The 19,807-nt window shown below is 48.5% G+C and overlaps 1 protein-coding gene across 1 annotated transcript; it reads left to right on the plus strand.

Moving 5' to 3' along the window:
- Window positions 1-2,776: 2,776 nt before the first annotated feature.
- Serpina5 (serpin family A member 5) lies at window positions 2,777-12,092 on the plus strand. The gene is made up of 5 exons (XM_008837569.3): window positions 2,777-2,895; window positions 6,825-7,454; window positions 9,245-9,515; window positions 9,870-10,017; window positions 11,122-12,092. The coding sequence occupies exons 2-5, from the start codon at window positions 6,839-6,841 to the stop codon at window positions 11,305-11,307; spliced, it is 1,221 nt and encodes a 406-aa protein (XP_008835791.1). The 5' UTR covers window positions 2,777-2,895; window positions 6,825-6,838; the 3' UTR covers window positions 11,308-12,092.
- The last annotated feature ends 7,715 nt before the right edge of the window (window positions 12,093-19,807 follow it).

Raw genomic sequence — 19,807 nt, forward strand, 5'->3', positions numbered from 1 at the left:
TATTTATATTTTATGAGTGTTATGCCTGCATATATGTAAATGCACTCATGTTATACCATGCCCATGGAAGCCAGAAGAGGGTGTCGAATCTCCTGGAGTTACCGATGCTTGTTAGCCACCATGTGGATGATGGGAACCAAATCCAGGTCTTCTGCCATCTCTTCAGCCCCCTCTGCTCCCTCTCTTCAAGCCAGACTGTTGCTTAGGCTTCAAAACAGTCTTTGGAGAATTTTTTTACATTTAAGTAAATCAAAAACCCCACGTGGAGATGCTGCCAGGTCTCACAGTAGGGCCTGGGCTACGTCCTGACACTGGGAGGGTCAAGGAGCCAGGTAGGTGTATCTGGGAGTGTCTTGGTCACTCCCTGCAGGACGGGTAGAGACGGCTGCTCACTGCAGTGGAAAGCAGGGTCAGGTTTGAGGCGCAGAGAGATGAACGCTGGTGCTCAGTTTGCTTTCTTCTTTTTATTCAGTCTGGGACCCCAGCCCGTCATATGGTGCTGCCCACATTTAGAATGTATCTTCCCACCTCAACTCACCTAATCTAAAAAGTCCTCACAGACAGGCCCAGAGGTCTGTCTCCTAGATAATTCTAGATCCTGTCAAGTTGGCTATCAGCATTAACCATAAGATATCTGGAAACTCTCCAAACCTGCTCCTTCTGAGTTTTATGGAGGCTCCAGTACATAGATGTGGTTAATTACATCACTAGCCATTGGTGGCCAGCTCAACCTTTGCCTTTCTCCCATCCCCAGAGGTCAAAGGGTGGAGAGAGGGGTGGAGAGAGGAGTGAAACTCCTAACCTTCTGCTCTCAGAATTCATTCTCTGATGAGACACCAGCCTGGAGCTGTCCGGACCAAGTGTCTCCACCTTAGAACAAAGGACACTGCTATCACCCAGGAGAGACCCTCTCTCATAAAGGATTTGGGATTCCTGTGTCAGGTACTCTTTTCACTCAGGAAATTGCAAGTATCTTGGGAATGGTTAATCAGGAGCCAGGCGCAAAGACCAAGTATTAGCAGGTTGACAGATTATCCCACTCCCATCCAGGAGCAACAACGGCTGACTCGATCTGAAGGTCTGAGCATATACTGCTTATTGTGTCACAGAACCGTGGGCCACTGGCCAGCCAGCTAGAAGAAGTGTGGCATGCTGTGGATCTGAATGCTAATCCTGTGAATGGAGTGACATCTGGGGTGTGGAGCCCTGAGGCAGCCAGAGCCCTATAAATGGCAGAATGGACATGGGCACCCCTGAAGAAGATGCCCCAAGCCCGTTTCTCACTCAGTGACAGGTGAAGGGCAGATGGCTGCATCACTGACCACCTGGGAAGGAGGGACCCTTCTCTGAGGTGGCGTGGGTACAGTGCTGACAAGTTCCCCGAATCTGAGAATGCCAGGAGCCAGGCCGGCCTGGTGCTTTTCATCAGAGGTAGTAGAGCGCTGAGTATGGAGCCCGCACTGGGCCGGGATGCTGGGTTCCAGCTGACAGACTTGTTCACTAAGACTGCCGTCCCAAAATACCACAAGCTGAGGCCCTGGACAACTCACTCCACCCTGGAATCCAGAAGCCTGAGCTCTGGGAATGGTTGTGTGCATTTCTAATCCAAGCACTGAGGAGGCAGTGGCATGTGGATCCCCAAGGCCTCCTTGGTGAGCTCCCAGTCAGTCAGAGACCTTGTCTCAAAAAAGCAAGGTGGATGGCTCCTGAGGATCAACATCTGAGACATACATACATACATACATACATACATACATACATACATACATAGAGAGAGACAGAGACAGGGACAGAGACAGAGACAGAGAGGGGCCAGTCATGTTGGATTAGAGAATGACCCTGGTCCAGTGTGACATTAAGTAATTACACCTGTAACAAGGACCTTTTTTCCAAGGCCACCTGATGCCCTTGGGGTTAAGACTTCAGTGCCTGACCTTGAGAAGAATATAATTCAGTCCTGGAGTTACAGAGTACAGGGATGTGTCCTGGGAGGGGAGTGTAGGTGCCTGCCTGGCTGACACCCATCAAGGTCACTTTCCCTTGGTCATACCTGACCCACATTTGCCTCTGCCAGCTCCACGTTCCACCTGCATCCACACACCTTCCTGGGTTATACCCACACAGTGCACTGTGCCGACTGAAAGCTGTCTCTATGAGGACCTTGAAGATGTCACAAGGCCCTGGAAACCTTCCTTCATGTTGGGCAGAGTGAGTGTGCCCTGATTTCACGAGAGCGAAGGGCAGTTCAGCGAGGCCCACAGAAGTTCTGGGTGAGGCCTTGTTCTGGCCTCAGACATCCATGCAGACAGGAAGGTCCTAATTTGACACCTAACTTTGAACATTCCTTGCAGGCTTCTGGGTCTCATTTAGATCTTGGGACACGCAGGCTGGCTATGATGAGTCCTGTGTCTCTGCCATTTCCAAATTTTCACTGTCTCCATTAACAGATTGCTGGCTGGTTTCGGATCCAAAACCACACAGGCCTGGGGGATGTGATTCAAAGCCTTGGATTCAAAGGAAATTGGCTTCAGAAAACAAAGGAGCTTGGAAAAGGGAAGGTGGCCAGCGGGGTCCTGTTCCCACCTCTGGAATGCCAGACTCCAATGGCCTGGCACTCCTGTCTCCCAGAATGCCCACCATGCCAGGCAAAGGTGGCATGGTGGGTTTGCGAGGTAGTGAGAAGGCAGCCAGATGAGAGCTGATGTCTCCGGCCACTTTGCCTGTAGCTGACTGGTTGACTAAAAGTCTTCTAGGATAGGACATTGCAGTCTGGGGCGGGGTTGGGGTAGGGTGGGGACAGAGTCCTTGTGGTCAGTGACAATTGCAGACTTCAGTCCAGCCTTCCCTCTCCTGAGCCGGGTGAACAGCCACCTCGACACTCAAGTGGGAGACAGAGTGAGTGCCTATGTTATGTGGGGATCCATGGGTTTGAGGGTGTGGGTGAGTAGGACACAGACCCTAGGCAAGCGTGTCCAACCTAGAGCCAAGGATAGCCATGGGTGTGGCCCAAGGCAAAATCCTAAACTTAAAAACAATGAGAAATTCTTTGGCAATCTTTTTTTCCTAACTTGATTGCACAATTCTTGTGAATGAACTTTGTGGAGGACGACAGAGTGTTGCAACATTGAAAGATCGGACACACCTACTAGAGTATGGGATTTATAGGGATCAGTAGTTCTAGTCTCGAAGTGGTAGGAAGGGCCTCTGTGTTGTTGGGGAGCAAGCTAGGGTACTAGGGAAATGATAGGACATGTTGTCCTCTGGGTCTGGAATCTGGGGCCTTTAGTAATCTGGAAGACTATCAAATATAGTCTTCTCCCCGAGACCAGGCAGCCCTGGCTGGATGCAGCACCCAGGATGGGCCCAGGATGCTCCTGGGTTTCCAGAGCTACTTGAAAGTTTGTTAAGTAAATACAACATAGGAATAGGAATGTTAGCTGTTCTAAGGATGGGGGGTCCAAGAAAAAACTACAAAAAAGGGAAATGGCTACTTGGAGTGACGTCCTCCTTCTCAGAGAGGAACCCCATCCCTGGGGAGTACAGAGTTCAGAGGTAACAGACACAGCCATGACTTTGACTGTGGTACTACATCAGGGTTGTACTTAACTCCAGCCTCCTATGCTGTGCAATGGCCAGACCCAGCTGTCAGTCATCCCTCTACAGAGTGATTGTTAAGAAGAAAAGAGACCAGGTGAATAACAGGGAAGTCATGCTCAGGGTAACTTGGCAAGAGTGTCTGGGGCTAGTGAGAGCCCAGCTCTGATGCCTAGCCTGGCTCTATGGCTGCCAGTCAGCATCCAGCCTGGGTCTGAATCTCTGAGATCCAGAGGAGGAAACAGGGCTTATCTATTCATTCATTTCACAATGGGGCAGGGGAACCTTCTCTGGATAACAGAGGCCAGAAGCTGAAAGTGTAAACCAGGCATCTCTGTCATTAGCACACGCTTTCCTGGGGAGAAAGGCTAGGATTAAAAATGCCAAGGACTGACCTACATACAATTTCTCAAATAGATTTGGTAGGACTGTGAGATAAACAAGGCCCTGTTACAGAGAGGGGAAGCAAGGAGGGGCACATGACAGGGTGTCACCAGAACGTGACATCTACACAAAGGCTTCATCCCCTGTTTCTGCCAGAGAGACTTCTCTGACCCTCTGTTTCCTCCTCTGTACTATTGGGATGATGATATCAAGTCCATGTTACTGGAGAGTTTTAAGAGAGGTAATACAGACGAACAGCTTAGGGGTGACAGGATACACACAAGGAAGTGAGGGCAAAGGGGACCAAGTTGTCATTCCCCAGAGTCTTAGAAGACAACCAAGAAACATCAGCAAGCTGGGCTTGGTGGAGCATGGTTTTAATCCTAGCGCTTGGGAGGCAGAGGCAGATAGATCTCTGTGAGATTGAGGCCAATCTGGTCTGTATATCAAATTCTAGTACAACTAGGGCTACCAGGAGACTCTGTTTCCAAAAAAGAAAAGAAACAGAGTAACCTGTATTTTAGTCCTGGCATCATCACTCACTGGCTAGCCTCAGTTGGTCCATCTGCAAAATAGCACTAGTACATTTTGGCGAAGACTGAATATAGTAATCCTGACAATGTCTCATAGATGCCTTGTCTTTGTACTGGAAGGGCAGCCCAGGGAAGCCTGAGTGAGCCAGGGCCCTCCCAGAACAGACCCTGCACTCCCGGGGTCCCCAGGGGCTTCTGCCTCCCAGGTCTCTGGTTCTGGGGTGAAGGGTACAACAGTTGCTAGCGACAACATGTGGCAGACTACCCACTAGTACTGGAAAAACTGAGGTCCAGGGAGGGCAAGGGGCTTGCCAAGAAGAGCTGGCTGGCCATGTAGGCTGTGGCAGGCTCTACCGGAGCAGCAGACCATCCCCTCCTGCCCAGATGCTCCTGCAGGCTGATTACAAGCGCCACACTGATCTGCAGGGGTGTCTTCTCTAGAGCAGTTGGACCCTGGGTGGCTCTCTTACCCCAAAGACAGGTAGTAGCTTGCAGCCAGGCAAGTTTAAAGGATAGAACGCCACACCGCCACATTCCTAAAGAGGCTGTTCAGGCTCCCTGTGGGAGAAAGGGAGTGAAGAACAGGAGGGCAGGAGTGTCATGTCTGAGTTATCTACAGATTAGGGCTATCTTGGAGGCTGCTGAGTCAGGTGGAGGAGGCTAGGACTCAGAGGCCTGGATTTAGGGGAGCTGTGCTTTGGAGCAAGGTTTGAAGGTCACAACTGGTTCCAGCTCCAAGCTTTGCCACATCTTTGAGGGGCTTGACCTCCCTGAACCACCGCTATGGAGCTGGTAAGGGAGCCTGACCTCTGCAGACAGATGTGAAGCTGGAGAGGTTGGTGGGTCTAGACAGAGGGTACATGGTAAAAGGTAGCCAGCACACACAAGTGCCCGAAGTGGATGGCAATCGTGAACTTTCATCTTACGGGTGCTCAGAGTGGGTGACAGAGGGCTGCTGTTTGAATTCAGGCAGTGGACTTGTGAGGTGTCCTCACTACTGTAGAGATGGAAAGAGGCCTTGACATAGCCCAGGCTGGAGAAAGTTTCCCAGGCAGAGTAGAGGGTGGTGCTGAATAGACAGGTGTGAGGAAGGAGGAACTGAAGGCCAAGGAGACAGGGAGGACAGTAAACCCAATAGCCTTGGCACAGACCCACCTAGAGGCTCAAGACACAATTGGTGAAAGCCACCTCCTCTGCAGGACAAAAGGGCGTGTCAGTGCACCAATGCAGCCAGGATTCAGGCCCCACTTTCACACTGGCTGGCAGAGGACCACCTGCTCCCTCTGTCCTCAGAAGTCTTTCTTTTGTGTTTGTGTTCTGACATTATCTTTAATAACAACAGCAATAATAATAGTACCAGCTCTGTTGAATAGGGCCCACCCAATGACCTCACGACCTCTTTATAACGCCATCAACTCTGTAAAGGCCCCTGTCCAAATGCAGTCACATGGCAAGAGGCTGGGTGTTAGGACCTCAGCATGAGAATTATGAGGGAGCTCTATTCAGTCCTTAGCAGAAAAGGATAAAGGATTCTCACATTGGAAGATAGATTTTTCACTAGGCATGGTGGCACATGCCTTTAATCCCAGCACTCAGGAGGCAGAGGCAGGTGGATCTCTGTGAGTTCGAGGCCAGCCTGGTCTACAATAGTGAGTTCCAGGCCAGCTGGGACTACAGGGAGACCCTGTCTCAAAAAGATAAAAAAAAAAAAAGAAGATAGATTTTTCAAGGGGGGCCAGTGTCTCTAAAGACAGAGAAGGGTGACCTGGAGCAGCCTGACAGAGGGGCAGGGGACCAGCCTGTGTGTGGCTCCTTTCTGATGTAATGACATGCTGGTTACACACTTATATGACCAAGGACCAAGCCGGCAGTGCTGAGGCCCCTGGAGGTATGGGGAACATATCTGAGTTCACGGTACACGAGGCCTTAATGTGCTGGGCAGCACACTCCAGTCGGTGACTGTCAGAGGCCACAGGTGGGAGCAGGCTTCATCAAGGATGCTGGCAGTGCAGAGCACAGGGAACAGATAGAGATGAGGTAGGAAGATTCCTGAACGAGTGGCCAGTCTCCTGCCTTGGGCTTGTACCGTCCCTGGCTCCTCCACATCCCCAAATATCTACTCTCAAGCCACCACCTGCTTTACAAACCTCCACAGAGCACTCGGGTGCCACCATTCTCTTTGAGGCCCTGAGGACCCAGCCTCCTCGTTGGATGAAAACGATGTCTTCAAGAATGTCAGCCTCCTCCTCATCTCTCTCCCTTTGACCCATGGCCACACCCTCTCTGAAAACTCTTTCTTCCTCTTCCTTTTAGAACAGGCTCCCACGATGCAGCTCTTCCCCCTCCTGTGCTTACTGCTCCTCAGCCTTGGGGTGGCCACCCTGCGCCGCCATCACACCCGAGAGATGAAGAAGAAAAGCAAGGAGCCCTCGGGAGGTGCCATGGTGGCCCCCAGCAGCAGGGGCTTTGTCTTTGACCTCTATAGGGCCTTGGCTTCTTCAGCCCCTAACCAGAATGTCTTCTTTTCCCCCATGAGTGTGTCCATGAGCCTGGCCATGCTCTCCCTGGGGACTGGCTCCCACACCAAGACACAGATCCTGGAGGGCCTGGGCCTCAACCTCCAGAATGTCCCAGAGAACAAGTTCCACGAGGCCTTCCAGCAGCTGCTGCAGGAGCTCAGCCAGCCCAGAGATGGCTTCCAGCTGAGTCTGGGCAGCGCCCTTTTCACGGACCCTGTGGTGAATGTTCGGGACAGCTTCCTGAGTGCCGTGAAGACGCTGTACCTGGCAGACACTTTCTCTGTCAACTTTGGGGACCCTGTAAGGGCTCAGAAGCAGATCAATGACTATGTGGCAAAGCAGACCAGGGGCAAGATTATAGACTTGATCCAGAACCTTGACAGCACCCACATCATGGTGATGGTCAATTACATCTTCTTCAAAGGTGAGACTTGGGCTCAGACCTGAACTTTCTCTTTCCTTGCTGCTGTATTTATCAAAAGACAGATACCATGACAAAAACACCGACACCAGAGCCACTAGAGACAGGAATATGGGCCTGAGCAGGGCTAGCAGGCCAGGTCCCAGCCCTCCCTTACCCCAAGCCCTGGCTCCCTAGTGGAGTTTCTGCTGATGTCCCCAGGCAAGTGTTGCTGCTTTGAAACTGTCTCTCCAGCTTCTCCGCAAGGGCTGGCCCCTCTCTAACTTCCTGGTCCAGCTCCTGCATACATGTGCTCCTGGCAGTGTACACTGCTTCCCGACCTCCAGCCCTCTGTGCCTGCCCTGCTTAGTGCCCTTCCAGAGAGTAACTTCATTACAAGGTGCTTCCTGAACAGTACCCACTGACCTGTTAGAGGGAGAGAGGAGAAAATTGAGAGTGAAGGAAGAGGGGGAAGGGGGAGAGAAAAATGAATAAAGGCAGGGAGTTGAATTGTTCCTATAATCACCAAGAGTGAGTGGCTGGATCTGTTCTGCTGTTCTAACACACTACTACACACTGGGTGGCTTGTAAGCCACAGAAACTTGTTTCTCACTGTTGTGGAGGCTGAAGTCCAAGGTTAACTACAGGTTCAGTGTCTGCTGAAGCCCCATTCCCTGACTCATATCTAGCACCGTCTAGCTACAGTCTCACAGTGGAAGGGGTATACCAGCTCCTTGGGCCCCTTTTATAAGGGCACTAATCCCATGCATGAGGGCTCTGTTCACACCACCTAATCACCTCCCTTACCTCCTAGTCCCTGTGGGAGTTAGGCTTCTGTATTGGTTACTTTCTGTCGTGATAAATCATCATGACCAAGGCGACCTACAGAAGGAAGAGATTATTTGGATTTACAGTTCTAGAATGAGAGTCCATCATGGTCGTGAGGGGGTGGACGGTATAGCAGAAAACAGCCAGAGCCGAAAGCTCAGAACTCACATCTTCAAGCAGGCACAGAAAGCAGAGAGGTAAACTAGAAATGGAGCAAGTCTATGAGCTCTCAAAGCCCACCCACCATGATGTGCTTCCTACAGCAAGGCTCCCCAAACAGCCCCCACCAACTGGGGGCAAAGTACCCACATACTTGAAGCCTATGGAGTTCATTCTCATTCAAACCACTACAGCTTTTAACATATGATTGGGCATGCACATGAAACCAAAGGAGTGAGCATCAAGTTTTATCCCTCGTCCATGGCTGACCCTGTTGCAGCAGGCTACAGAGGACTTGCACTAATTTTAGGGAGTGGGGTCTGCCTTTGAGCTATTACGAAGTTGGAAGCCATCACTCAGAGTGCTTTGATCCCATAGAAAGTTTCCAAGGAAAGCACCAAAGACGGATGCATGGGAAAGACCTTATAGGAAAGACCCTGTTTCCATCACCGTTACCAACATCCCTCCCAAATTCAGAGAACCCAGTATTGGCGAGAGTATCAAACAGTGCTTACACGGGGACCAGCTGCTTCCCAGCCATGTGTATTTGATTATCTTCCTCAGTAGTTATTTAGCCTTGAGTAATATCAGAGGATCAGAAAAGACTAAGTAAGGGTCAAGGGCCTCTGAGGACAGAAGTTTGGAAGTATGGTGGAAAGGCACGCAAGAGCCCCAGGCTACCCCAGAGTCATATGGGGACTTGCCTTTGAGGTCAAGGGGTGTGGCCACTCCTGCTGCTGGAACTGCTGTGTAATCGTCTCCATCTCCAAGCACATCCAAGGGTCTCTTCTCACACAGTGTTTTTCCTGCCCCATGTTCACCTTTAGCTAAATGGGAGACGGCTTTCAGTCACGAAAACACCCGCCAGCAAGATTTCCATGTGACGCCTGAGACGGCGGTACAGGTGTCCATGATGAGCTGTGAAGATGAGTATTACTACTTCCTGGACCAAAACCTCTCCTGCAAGGTGGTGGGGGTCCCCTACCAAGGCAATGCCACCGCTCTGTTCATTCTCCCCAGCGAAGGCAAGATGCAGCAGGTGGAGAACGGCCTGAATGGGAAAACGCTGAGGAAGTGGCTTGAGAGGCTCACTAAGAGGTACTCTCCAGCCCACTCCGGGGCCCACATACCTCCAGCTACGCCCAGGGACACATGTGCCCTGGAACCACACAGCGCTGGTGGGAAGGACTCCTTGGGCTTTGAACTGTCTCCAAACCCAAAGGAATCCCATGAGGTCCTCAGCCCAGGACCTAGCCTAACTAGGGGGAACCAGGGATGGAAGTTGGGTTTTCTGGGGGTGATACCACAGTGGGCAGTCCAAGTCCAAGTCTAAAGTAAGAGTAAATCCAGCCAAAATGAAGGTGCCAGAGAGGTCTATGAGACCAGAGGGAGAGGGCTTAAGGGTTTCTCAGCAAACTCATGCTGTCTAAGAAAGACTTCTGTTTTCTTCAGGCAGCTCGAGCTTTACCTCCCCAAGTTCTCCATTGAAGGCTCCTATCAGTTGGAGAAAATACTCCCCAAGCTGGGCATCAGTGACATCTTCACCTCCCACGCTGACCTGTCTGGAATTACTGACCACACAAACATTCAGGTGTCTGAGGTAGGTCCAGAGGCTCCTGAGCACCTGATTTTAGAAATTACCATTCCATCCTCATCATCCCTCCCCATCCATCCTGCTCCATTCTATACCATCCTGTTCCATTTCATCCCATCCCATCCCAACCCAACAAATTCCACTCCATCCCATCCCATTCTAGGCCATCCCAACCCAATTCATTCCATTCCATTTCATCCCATCCCAACCCAACAAATTCCATTCCATTCCATCCATCTATTCACCCAACCTAACCTAACCAATTCCATCCCATCCCATCCCACCCCATTCCAACTCATTCCATTCCATTTCAGCCTATCCCATACCATCCCTTCTTTCCCATCCCGTTCTCTCTAATCCCATCTGATCCCATTCCATCCCATTCCATTTCATTTCATCCCATCTCGTTCTATCATGACTTCCTTTTCCCAGGAAAACTTCCATTTTGATCAAAGACTCTTTTGTGTCTTGCCCTTCTTACAACGGGAACCATATTTGGCCACCCAGCTTGGAGGAAGGAGTCCTTTGTGTTATGCATTTCAGAACTCACAATTTGGGGCAAATTTCATCCCTTTTACCCTTGTGACCTCCAACAAAGACTTGAGTCTCTCAGCCTCCTTTCTCCAGTCACACATCATTCTGAGTTTTCTCTTTTTATTATTATTATTTTTATTTTATGTGTATGAGTGTATTGACTGCTTGTAGGTAGGTACACCCTACAAGATGTCATGTAATGTCCAAGGAAGTCAGAAGAGGGCATTGGATTCCCCTGGTACTTGAGTTACAAACAGTTGTTAGCTGCCATGTGGGTGCTGGGACTCGAACCTGGGTCCTCTGCAAGAGCAGCCAGTGCTCTTAACTGCTGAGACATCTCTCCAGCCCCTCACTCTGAGTTTTCATGAGAATCCAATGCCTGTTCTGGTGAAGTTATCTCTGGCACAGTGCCTGGAATAAGGTGGCTGGCTGTTTAGTGATTTCGTTCCCTGCTGTTTACGGCTCAGTTGCATGAATGTTTCCATGGTAGTGATCATAAGGCAGAAGCTTTGCCATACCCCATGAAGATATCCCCCAGTCCCTGGTGGCTGGCTGAGGCCTGGTGTTTCCCTGCAGATGATCCACAAAGCTATGGTGGAGGTGGATGAGGCTGGAACCAGAGCGGCTGCAGCTACAGGAACAATCTTCATGTTCAGATCAGCACGACTGAGCCCTTTGAGGATAGTGTTCAACAGGCCCTTTCTGATGGCCATTACAGAGACCACAAATCTTTTGTTCTTTGGCAAAGTGGCCCACCCCTGAAGTGGAACTCCTCCTGAAGCCCACAAGCCTACACAGAGGGAGCCAGGGGTGCATTCTGGCTCATCCATCTGTTGGTAGCTAGTTATTTGCATAGGTTAGGTTACCTAGAGAGGTGTCATAATTTGTAAGATCAATATCCTGATGGTTGCTTCCTCTCCCACAGTTGCAAGAAATGGATGCTTTAGGCAATCTTAACAAATATGTACTTTTGCCCTGACATTTCATCAGTGACTGGCACTGAGGTCCAGAGAGGTCAGTTGACTTGTCCAAACTCCCATAGCCATGTTAGTGGTCCAGATTCTAAGACATTGGTGCTGGGTCCAGTGCTACAAAGCTCTGTAGAGTCTAGTCCTGGTAGAGGAGGGCTGTCAGGAAGCATATTTAAAAGCTTGGTCCTCCACCTATCTGAAGCAACTGTCAGTTTGACATGGTTTGGAAAGGGGTTCTGGAATGGGGCTATGTGACATGGGAGTAACACTGTCCCTCTCTGGGCCTTTGTTTCTTCGTGTGTACAGTGAGGGATAGAGGAAAGGAACCCCTCCAAAGATCTGTGACATCATTGCAAAGGCTGGGCTGCTTCAGGCCAGTCATGGTTGATTTAAGAACTCAGTTGAGTAACATGCTTGGGCATCAGGGTAGAAGTGTGCAGCCATAAATAAAGTTACCATCTTGCAGGCCTGACTGGGGGTGGGACAATGGAAGTCTGTTCCAAACAGTGGAGCATCAGTTGTAGACAGAATCTCTGAGTTGTACGTTGGCAATAACAATAAAGCATTTTGCAAAGACTGCGTCTCATTGTCTTTACCGAGGCAGCCCTGGGAGTGCTGATACTCAGCACACTCAAGGCTTGGTGCCGACACTTCTCCCCTCACAGTGCCTCATGAGGCACCGCCAGTATCCTCGCTCTACAGCAAAGCAAGGCCCATCCAGACACGTAGCTTGCATGAAATAGAGCCAAGATAAATGTGTATTAGTTAATTTTGTCGTCACTGCGAGCAAATGTCTCATGAGGAGCAATTTAAGAGAGCTCATGGTTTGAGATTAGTTCATCCCAGTGGGGAAGGCATGACGCGGGAGGGGGGCAGGGAGGCTCTCAGCTGTGGCAGCAGAAGCCTGAGTGAGGCTGTTTACTCACTCTGGGTGATCAGGAAGCAGAGACAGGGCAGAAAGCAAGGCTGGACTATAACCCCTAAGGTCTACCCCTCAGAAATCCACTTCCTTTAGCTAAACCCTATCTTCTAAAGGTTCCATAACTCCTAAAACACTGACACCAGCTCGAGTGTGCCAGTGATCAGGTGTTCAAACACATGAGTCCGTGGGGAGCATTTTATATGCAAACCACAACAAATGGGGAGCGGGGCCCCACAGCCATCCTCAGCCCTGGGCTCTGCTGCAGAGGTGGAACAAATGCCAGTACAGGTGCGTGTCAGCTGCAGCACCCTGGGTTGATGCAGGTGAGTTCCCTCCTTTCCAATGTGCTCCTTCCTCTGCCAAAGAGATTAGACATGTTGGAGATAGACATGTGAATGAGTGACTGACTCCTTCACCAAACCCAGAACTGTCCCCCACAGCAGAGCCCCTGCCACCTCACTCTGAATATCTGTCCTGCATTCCACAAGGATGCACCCTGCACTCTGATCCCCAAATCGTATTGAAGATGAGTGTCATTAGAAATAACAAGGTCACGACCCTTATTTTGTTTAAGGTTTATTTTCTCTTTATTTGTGTGTGTGTGTGTGTGTTTACTATATGTGTGCAGGTGCCCATCCAGAGCAGAAGAGGATATTGGCTACCCTGGAGTTGAGATGACAGGTGGTTATGAGTCACCCAACATGGGTGCAAGGAACAGAATTTGAGTCCTCTGTAAGAACAAGTGTTCTTAACTACTGAGCCATATTTCCAGCTCTCACACCTCTTAATTAAAAAAATATATTTTTATTGATTCTTTGAGAATTTCATACAATGTATTTAGATCACATTCAGAACCCTTCCCCTATCTCCACACTTACCTTACTACCCCCTACCTGATTTCATGTCCTCTATTATTATTTTTTAAGGCTTATGGAGTCTAATTTGTGTCCCTAAATGCTCTTCAGTATGAGTCCATCCTCTGGAGTCTGGTCAATTAATTTTGTGTCACATCCTAATAGAAAGCTGACTTTCCCTCTCCCAGCAGCTATCAGTTGCTGATAACCCCTCATCTAAGGCTGGAGCTTCTTGCCCATCTCCCCCTCTTCATGCTGGGATTTTGGGGCACTTGAACTTGTGCATGCTGTCACAATTGCTATAGGTTCACATGAGTAACTGCCTGGCTCTCTGGAAAACACTGTTTCCTTGTGCTCACCCACTACTTCTGACTCTTATCTATCTGTGCCGTCTTCTACAATGATCCCTGAGCCTCAGGAGGAGAGGGTATGATATAGGCGTCCTGTGTCAGGCTAAGCATTCTGTAGCCTCTTATTCTCTGTATGTTGACTGGTTGTGAGTCTCTGTGTTAATTATCATCTGGCACGTGAGGAAGCTTCCTTGGTGAGTTGAGAGATGTATTAATCTGCAAGCAGAGTGATAAGTAATCAGGAGTTGGTTTGATACAACTTCCATTTAGCAGAGTAATGGTAGGTAGAGGTCAACAGTATGGCCCGTGACTTCTCTAGCCACAGGTTCCTAGACCTGATTACAGTGCCAGGGATGGGCTCCATCTAGTGAAGCGAGCCTTAAATCCAATCAAAAGATGGTGGGCTACTCCTATAACATTTGTGCCACTATTGCACCAATGGCCATATCTTGCCAGGTCAGTTGTTATTATAGCTCACAGGGTTCACAGCTGGGAAAGGTCGATGGTTAACTTTTCTCTTCTGGTAGCATGCACAGCACTTTTCAGCACAATGAAAGCTAGCCAGTAGGGATGAAGCTTTGAGGTCAGCACCAGCTTGATTTCTCCTTGTTTGTTCTACAACTCATATATGTAGTGTCATCAGTAATAGGGTCTTACCATCAAGTTCTGGAGCAATGGCAATTGCCAGGATTGTCTGAGGTTTTTTGGGAATCCCCTGGTCAACAACTCCAAAAAAGGGAGTCCATTCCTGGCACTGGGCTTTTTATTTGCTAGTCTCTGGTGTCTAGTAGGGGTATTGTCCCTCCATCGTGGGGTAACTCCATTTAAAATTATTTTATAGATTATATGTGCATACTTTAGGGAGATTCAGCAATGGTAGGTTTCCATATGACTTTTTCAAAATGCCTTCACTGTTCACTGTCCTTCCATCATGCCCTCCCATTCCCACCCCATTAACCCCTGCAATTCCATTATTCCTCTTCTCCCCTTTACATTACTGATTTATATCTCCCTTGTCCTGAAGAACCTCCCATGGCCCCTTACCAGTTCCCTGACTTTTATGGATTTTCCAATTGAAACACACATACTAAAGATCCAAAGCTACCATCCACTTATGACAGCAAGCATGCAATGTTTGTCTTTCTGGGTCTATGTTACCCCACTCAGGATGATTGTTTCCAGTTCTATCCATTTACTTGTGAATTTCATAATTTTGTTTTTCTTAACAGCTGAATAGTATTTTCTTGTGTAAATGCAGCTTACTTTCATTATCCATTCATCAGACCTCCCATGCTCATGGATCAGTAGGATTAATATTGTGAAAATGGCCATCCTACTAAAGGCAAGCTATAGATTCAACACAATCCCCATTAAAATTCTAACACAGTTCTTCACATAAATTGAACAAAATAACCTCAAATTTCATATGGACACACACACACACACACACACACACACACACACAACCAGAATGACCAAAATAATCCTGAACAGTAGAAGGTTGGAGGCATCACCATCCCTGATTTCAAATTGTACTACAGAGCTATAGTATAAAAAACAGCATGGTATTGGCATAAAAACAGGTATGTTGATAAATGGACTGGAATGAAGGACCAGATTTAAGTCTATGCACTTATAGCCAACTAGTTTTTGATCAAGGGGCCAAAAGTATTCATTGGAGAAAAGACAGCATGTTTAATAAACGATGCTGGTCAAACTCAACAGATTTATGTGGAAGAGTCAAACCTGATCCCTATCTTTCACAGTTCACAAAACTCAACTCCAAATGAATCAAGAACCTCAGTGTATGATCTGATGCCCTGAATCTGATAAAGGAGAAAGTGGGGGATACATTGGAGCTTATAGGCACAGGAAAGGGCTTTCTGAACAGGACTTAAATAGCCTGGGCATTAACTTGATTTGACAAATGAGACCTCATGAAACTGAAAAGCTTCTGTACAGCAAAGGACACCATCATTCAAGTAAAGAAGCAACTTACAGAATGGGGAAAAAATATCTTAACCAGTTATACCTCTGACAGAGGATTAGTATCTAGAATATGCACAAAAAACTCAAAAAAATAAACAACCCAATTAAAAATGGGGGCAAAGAACTAAACAGAGTTCTCAAAAGATAAACTGCACATGAGTGAGAAATGTTTTTAAATGTTCAATATCTTTAGCCATTGGGGAAATGAAAATTAAAACTACTTTGAGATTTCATCTTATCCCAGTCAGAATAGCTAAGATTCAAAAAATAAACAACAACAACTACTGGCAAGGAGATGGGGAAAGCAGCACTTAGTCACCGCTGGTGGGAGTGCACACTGGTGCAGCCACTGTGGAAATCAGTGTGGAGGTTCTTCAAGAGGCTAGAAATCTATCAAGATCTAGCCATACCATTCTTGGCGTATACCCAAAAGACTCTGTGTCCTACTACAGACATCCATGTCCACTGCTGTTCTATTCACAATAGCTAACACACGGAATCCTTGAGTTTTTACTGCCACCCAGAATTCTAAGAACCTTCTATGTGCCAGCCCCTGCTGGCCACTTTACATTTACTATCACAACCCAGCAAGGTCTGTCACTGTCCCCGCTTTACAGTGGGAAACAACTTGTAACAGTGAGGGCCTAGACTTTGAGGCTTGGGGGCACAAGGCTTATAGCCAGGCACGTGGCTGTGACCAGATCCCTTGTACAATTGTGTCTGCAATTGTACACAATCAAGCCTCCTTGTGGGGTCATCTCGCCCCCTCACGCCTTTTCCTTGCACAATGTCTAGTCTTTGTTGGCAAATGCTTATCTCTCTGTTTGCCCAACCAGTCTGGGGTCAGGGAAAAGTCTGGTCTGTGGGTATGTATGTGATCAAGGTCCAGTGCTGCCCAAAGTCCCCTGAGTTCTGGAAGCCGGTTGAAGCACAGTAAAAAATGTCATGCTGTCTTTGCAACCTTGTTCTAAATCCAGAAGAGTCTCAAAGTCTGTTTGTTATTTGATTTGATTTGTTGACACAGGGTCACCCTATAGTTACAGCTGGCCTGGGACTCACTGTGTAGACCAGGCTGGCCTCAAATCTCACAGATCCACCTGCCTCTGCCTCTGAAGTGCTGGGATTAAAAGTGTGCCACCACCATGCCCAGCTCTGTTCGTTATTTTAGTAAAGGAGAGAGAGAGACAGAGACAGAGAGACAGAGAGAATAGTAATAGGAAATAAGGTTGGGAGCCCCAAAGGTGAAAATAGGGACCAGTTAGAATAGAACAAGGTGCTAAGAGATGGTTCAGGGAACTTCTGTAATCGGAGTACCAATAGGGTCTAGCTCCAACACCTAACTTTTTTATGCGTGTTCTGGAGATGAGCCTCAAGTCCTTGTGCTTGTAAGGCAAACATTTTACCAACTGAATATCTCTCCAGAACCACTATCAACTTATTTCTTGATGAAAATAGAACCCAAGTGTCCTATCCACGCAATTATCAATATTCCTAAAGGTTTACACTTGCAAGAATAGTGGGTGCTGTTGTTGTCTGTTTTGTTGTGTAAAGTGGCCCATGAAAACCAATACACAAATGAACAAACAGATATTCCTGGCATAAGTCCTGACAAGTTTTTGTTTGTTTTTGTTTGTTTGTTTGTTTGTTTGTTTTGAGACAGGGCATATAGACCAGGCTGGCCTCAAACTCACAGAGATCCACCTGACTTAAAGGTGCGTACTACCATGCCTGTCCCCTGGCAAGTTTTTAGGCAGTTCTCAAATAAATTGCTTCTTAACATGTACATACATATCTCTTAAAGGACATTTTAAATACTTTTTCTTAATACTTTGGGAATTTTGATCTTTCATGGATTTTACTTTAGATGTTTTGATATTTCTAGGATTCAACATTCTTGATGTTTGGGGCTTACGACCCTGGCCCATCACAATGACGCCTGAGTCAGCAGGGGGTTGATTGAAGACAGAAGAAACAAGGCAAGGAGAGACTTGGTGGCCCACAGCAGTAGCAAACAGCTTATTTAAAATGCATACATATACAGGGGCTGGAGAGATGGCTCGGTTAGTAAAGGGTTTGCTGTGCAAGCATGAGTTCAGAACTCCGGAACCCAAGGAAAAAGTCAGGTGTGGAGGTATGCATTTATAATTCTAGCACTGGGAAGGCTGGCAGATCCCTGGGGCTTGGTGGCCGGCCGGTCTAGCTGAATAGGCAAGTCACAGGTCCCAATGAGTGATGCCCTCTCAAAAAACAAGGTGGACATCTACAGAAGACAAACAGTCAAGGTTGACCCTTGATCTCCACATGTATGCACACTTATGTGCACATACATGCGCCCACCATCACAAGTATACACACAAAAATATAAATCAATAAATAAGCAAAAATACATACATATTTCTGGCTACGGCCAAAGAATCTAGATGTTTAAGAGCTCTAAAGTGTTCACTTGATATTCAGATGTATGGGTAAGGCTTTTACTCTCTGTTACTCACTGCACACACCGGGGCAGAGCTATGTGATCAGAGCACCCTGCCACAAGATTCTCTAAACCAAGGGACGCCATAGCCCCACTGTCCCGCCAGCCAGGCCATACACACATCCCCAAGTGAGTACCCTGTGCTCAAGCCCACAGTGACATCTCGGGCTCTGCAGGTCCTCAGGCCTCTGTCTAAGGATGCCTGCTCAGGACCACAGGACTCCCCACATACCATTGTGGAGCACTGCAGGTCTGTCAGCTGGTCACATACAGAACACCCAATGAATATGAACATCACACAGTGGGTATATTCTACCATGAGCTTGTGCCTTGATTTTCGAGGTGCCTTTTATAAGGCTTCAGATTAGGGGCTCAAGGGAGATGCTGAGGCAGAGTGTCCTTGGGTAAGAGATATGTTAGGAGATTTATTGATGTCATAGGTAGCAGCATAGCAGGGCTCTGGGGAGAGCTCGGGTCCATGAGGCAAAGTGGGGGTCCCCCATTATAGGTCTCAGACAGAGTGGGGAGGTTCCATGGTGTATAGTTGATGAGTAGCCCCTGGTTGGTATTTCCAGCCGGGTTATCTTTGGTTCCTGGGCAACAGGGAAAGGAGCAAAGGTTCAGCCTTTTAGTTAATGTGTCATCATATACAATGGCCACTTGTAGCCCCTGATTGCTCAGACTGCTTAGGAAACTTTCTTTGGGCGAGAAAGGACTACAGACTCACAGGCAGGCTATTTCTGTAGGGTGCCTGTCATTTCCCCATAGCAATGGGAATTACAGTCAACTGTGAAAGTGGAGAGAGAAAGCCTGCTGCAGGGGAGCATGGCTGAGTGCCTGCAGTCCAAACCTAACATTGTGGTTTCCTGAATCTGCCAGTTCTATCTGGAGATAGCACGTGCCCTGACAGCCAGTAGCCTACATCTTCCCCAAGGATGAAAAGGCGAGTCATGGGACCACAGGGGATATTCAGGGCAGTGGGCGCGGGGACAGGCTTGGGGGAGTCAGAGCTGGGTTGATTCCAGGGGGAAAGAACCATGGGCATCATGCTGTGTGATACACTGCCCGACGTTAACAGAGCCTTACTCTCTGTGATGGCGTCAAATCAAGACCAGGACAGGACCTTCTCAGAGGTGCCTGGTCCACTGTGGGGTTGCTAACTCCATGGTAAGAGTTGAAGCCCACGTGGAGGAGGAAGACCAGCTCAGGGAGGCAAAGGTGCTTTTCCTGTCATTCCAGGGGCCCTCCTTCTCCAGGTCAGATTGGTGCCCCAGACCCTGTAGGGACAGCTCTGCTCTGGGGAGTTCTGGGGGCAGGAGCTATAGAGGCTACAGTGCCAGACCATTTGGAGGTATGGAGACTAGGGTATCTTCAGGTCACTGGGAGGCCAGCACAGGGCTTCCAATGGGCCAATAACTTAAAGTACTCTTCAGGATACTCCTGGGACAGTGGGGACAAGTGTGGAGGTGTGGGCAGCTGAGGTCATTACAACAGGGGCACAAGAGAGTCTCAGTGTGGGCAGCAGAGCTGGATAGGAGGGAGGTGTTCTGGATACAGAGAGGAGGGCTGTTCTGCCCCACGTGGAGATGAAGGAACAAGAGTGGAAATGTCAGGAGGCCAGGCCAGGGTGGAAAGAGGCTCTTCTGCTGTAGTTCCTGGGGACCTCCTCCTTCCTCTCCCGCCACCAGCTCAAGTTGGAA

This window comes from Nannospalax galili, unplaced genomic scaffold (genome assembly GCF_000622305.1).
Source record: "Nannospalax galili isolate Female #2095 unplaced genomic scaffold, S.galili_v1.0 scaffold978, whole genome shotgun sequence".
Lineage (NCBI taxonomy): Eukaryota > Metazoa > Chordata > Mammalia > Rodentia > Spalacidae > Nannospalax > Nannospalax galili.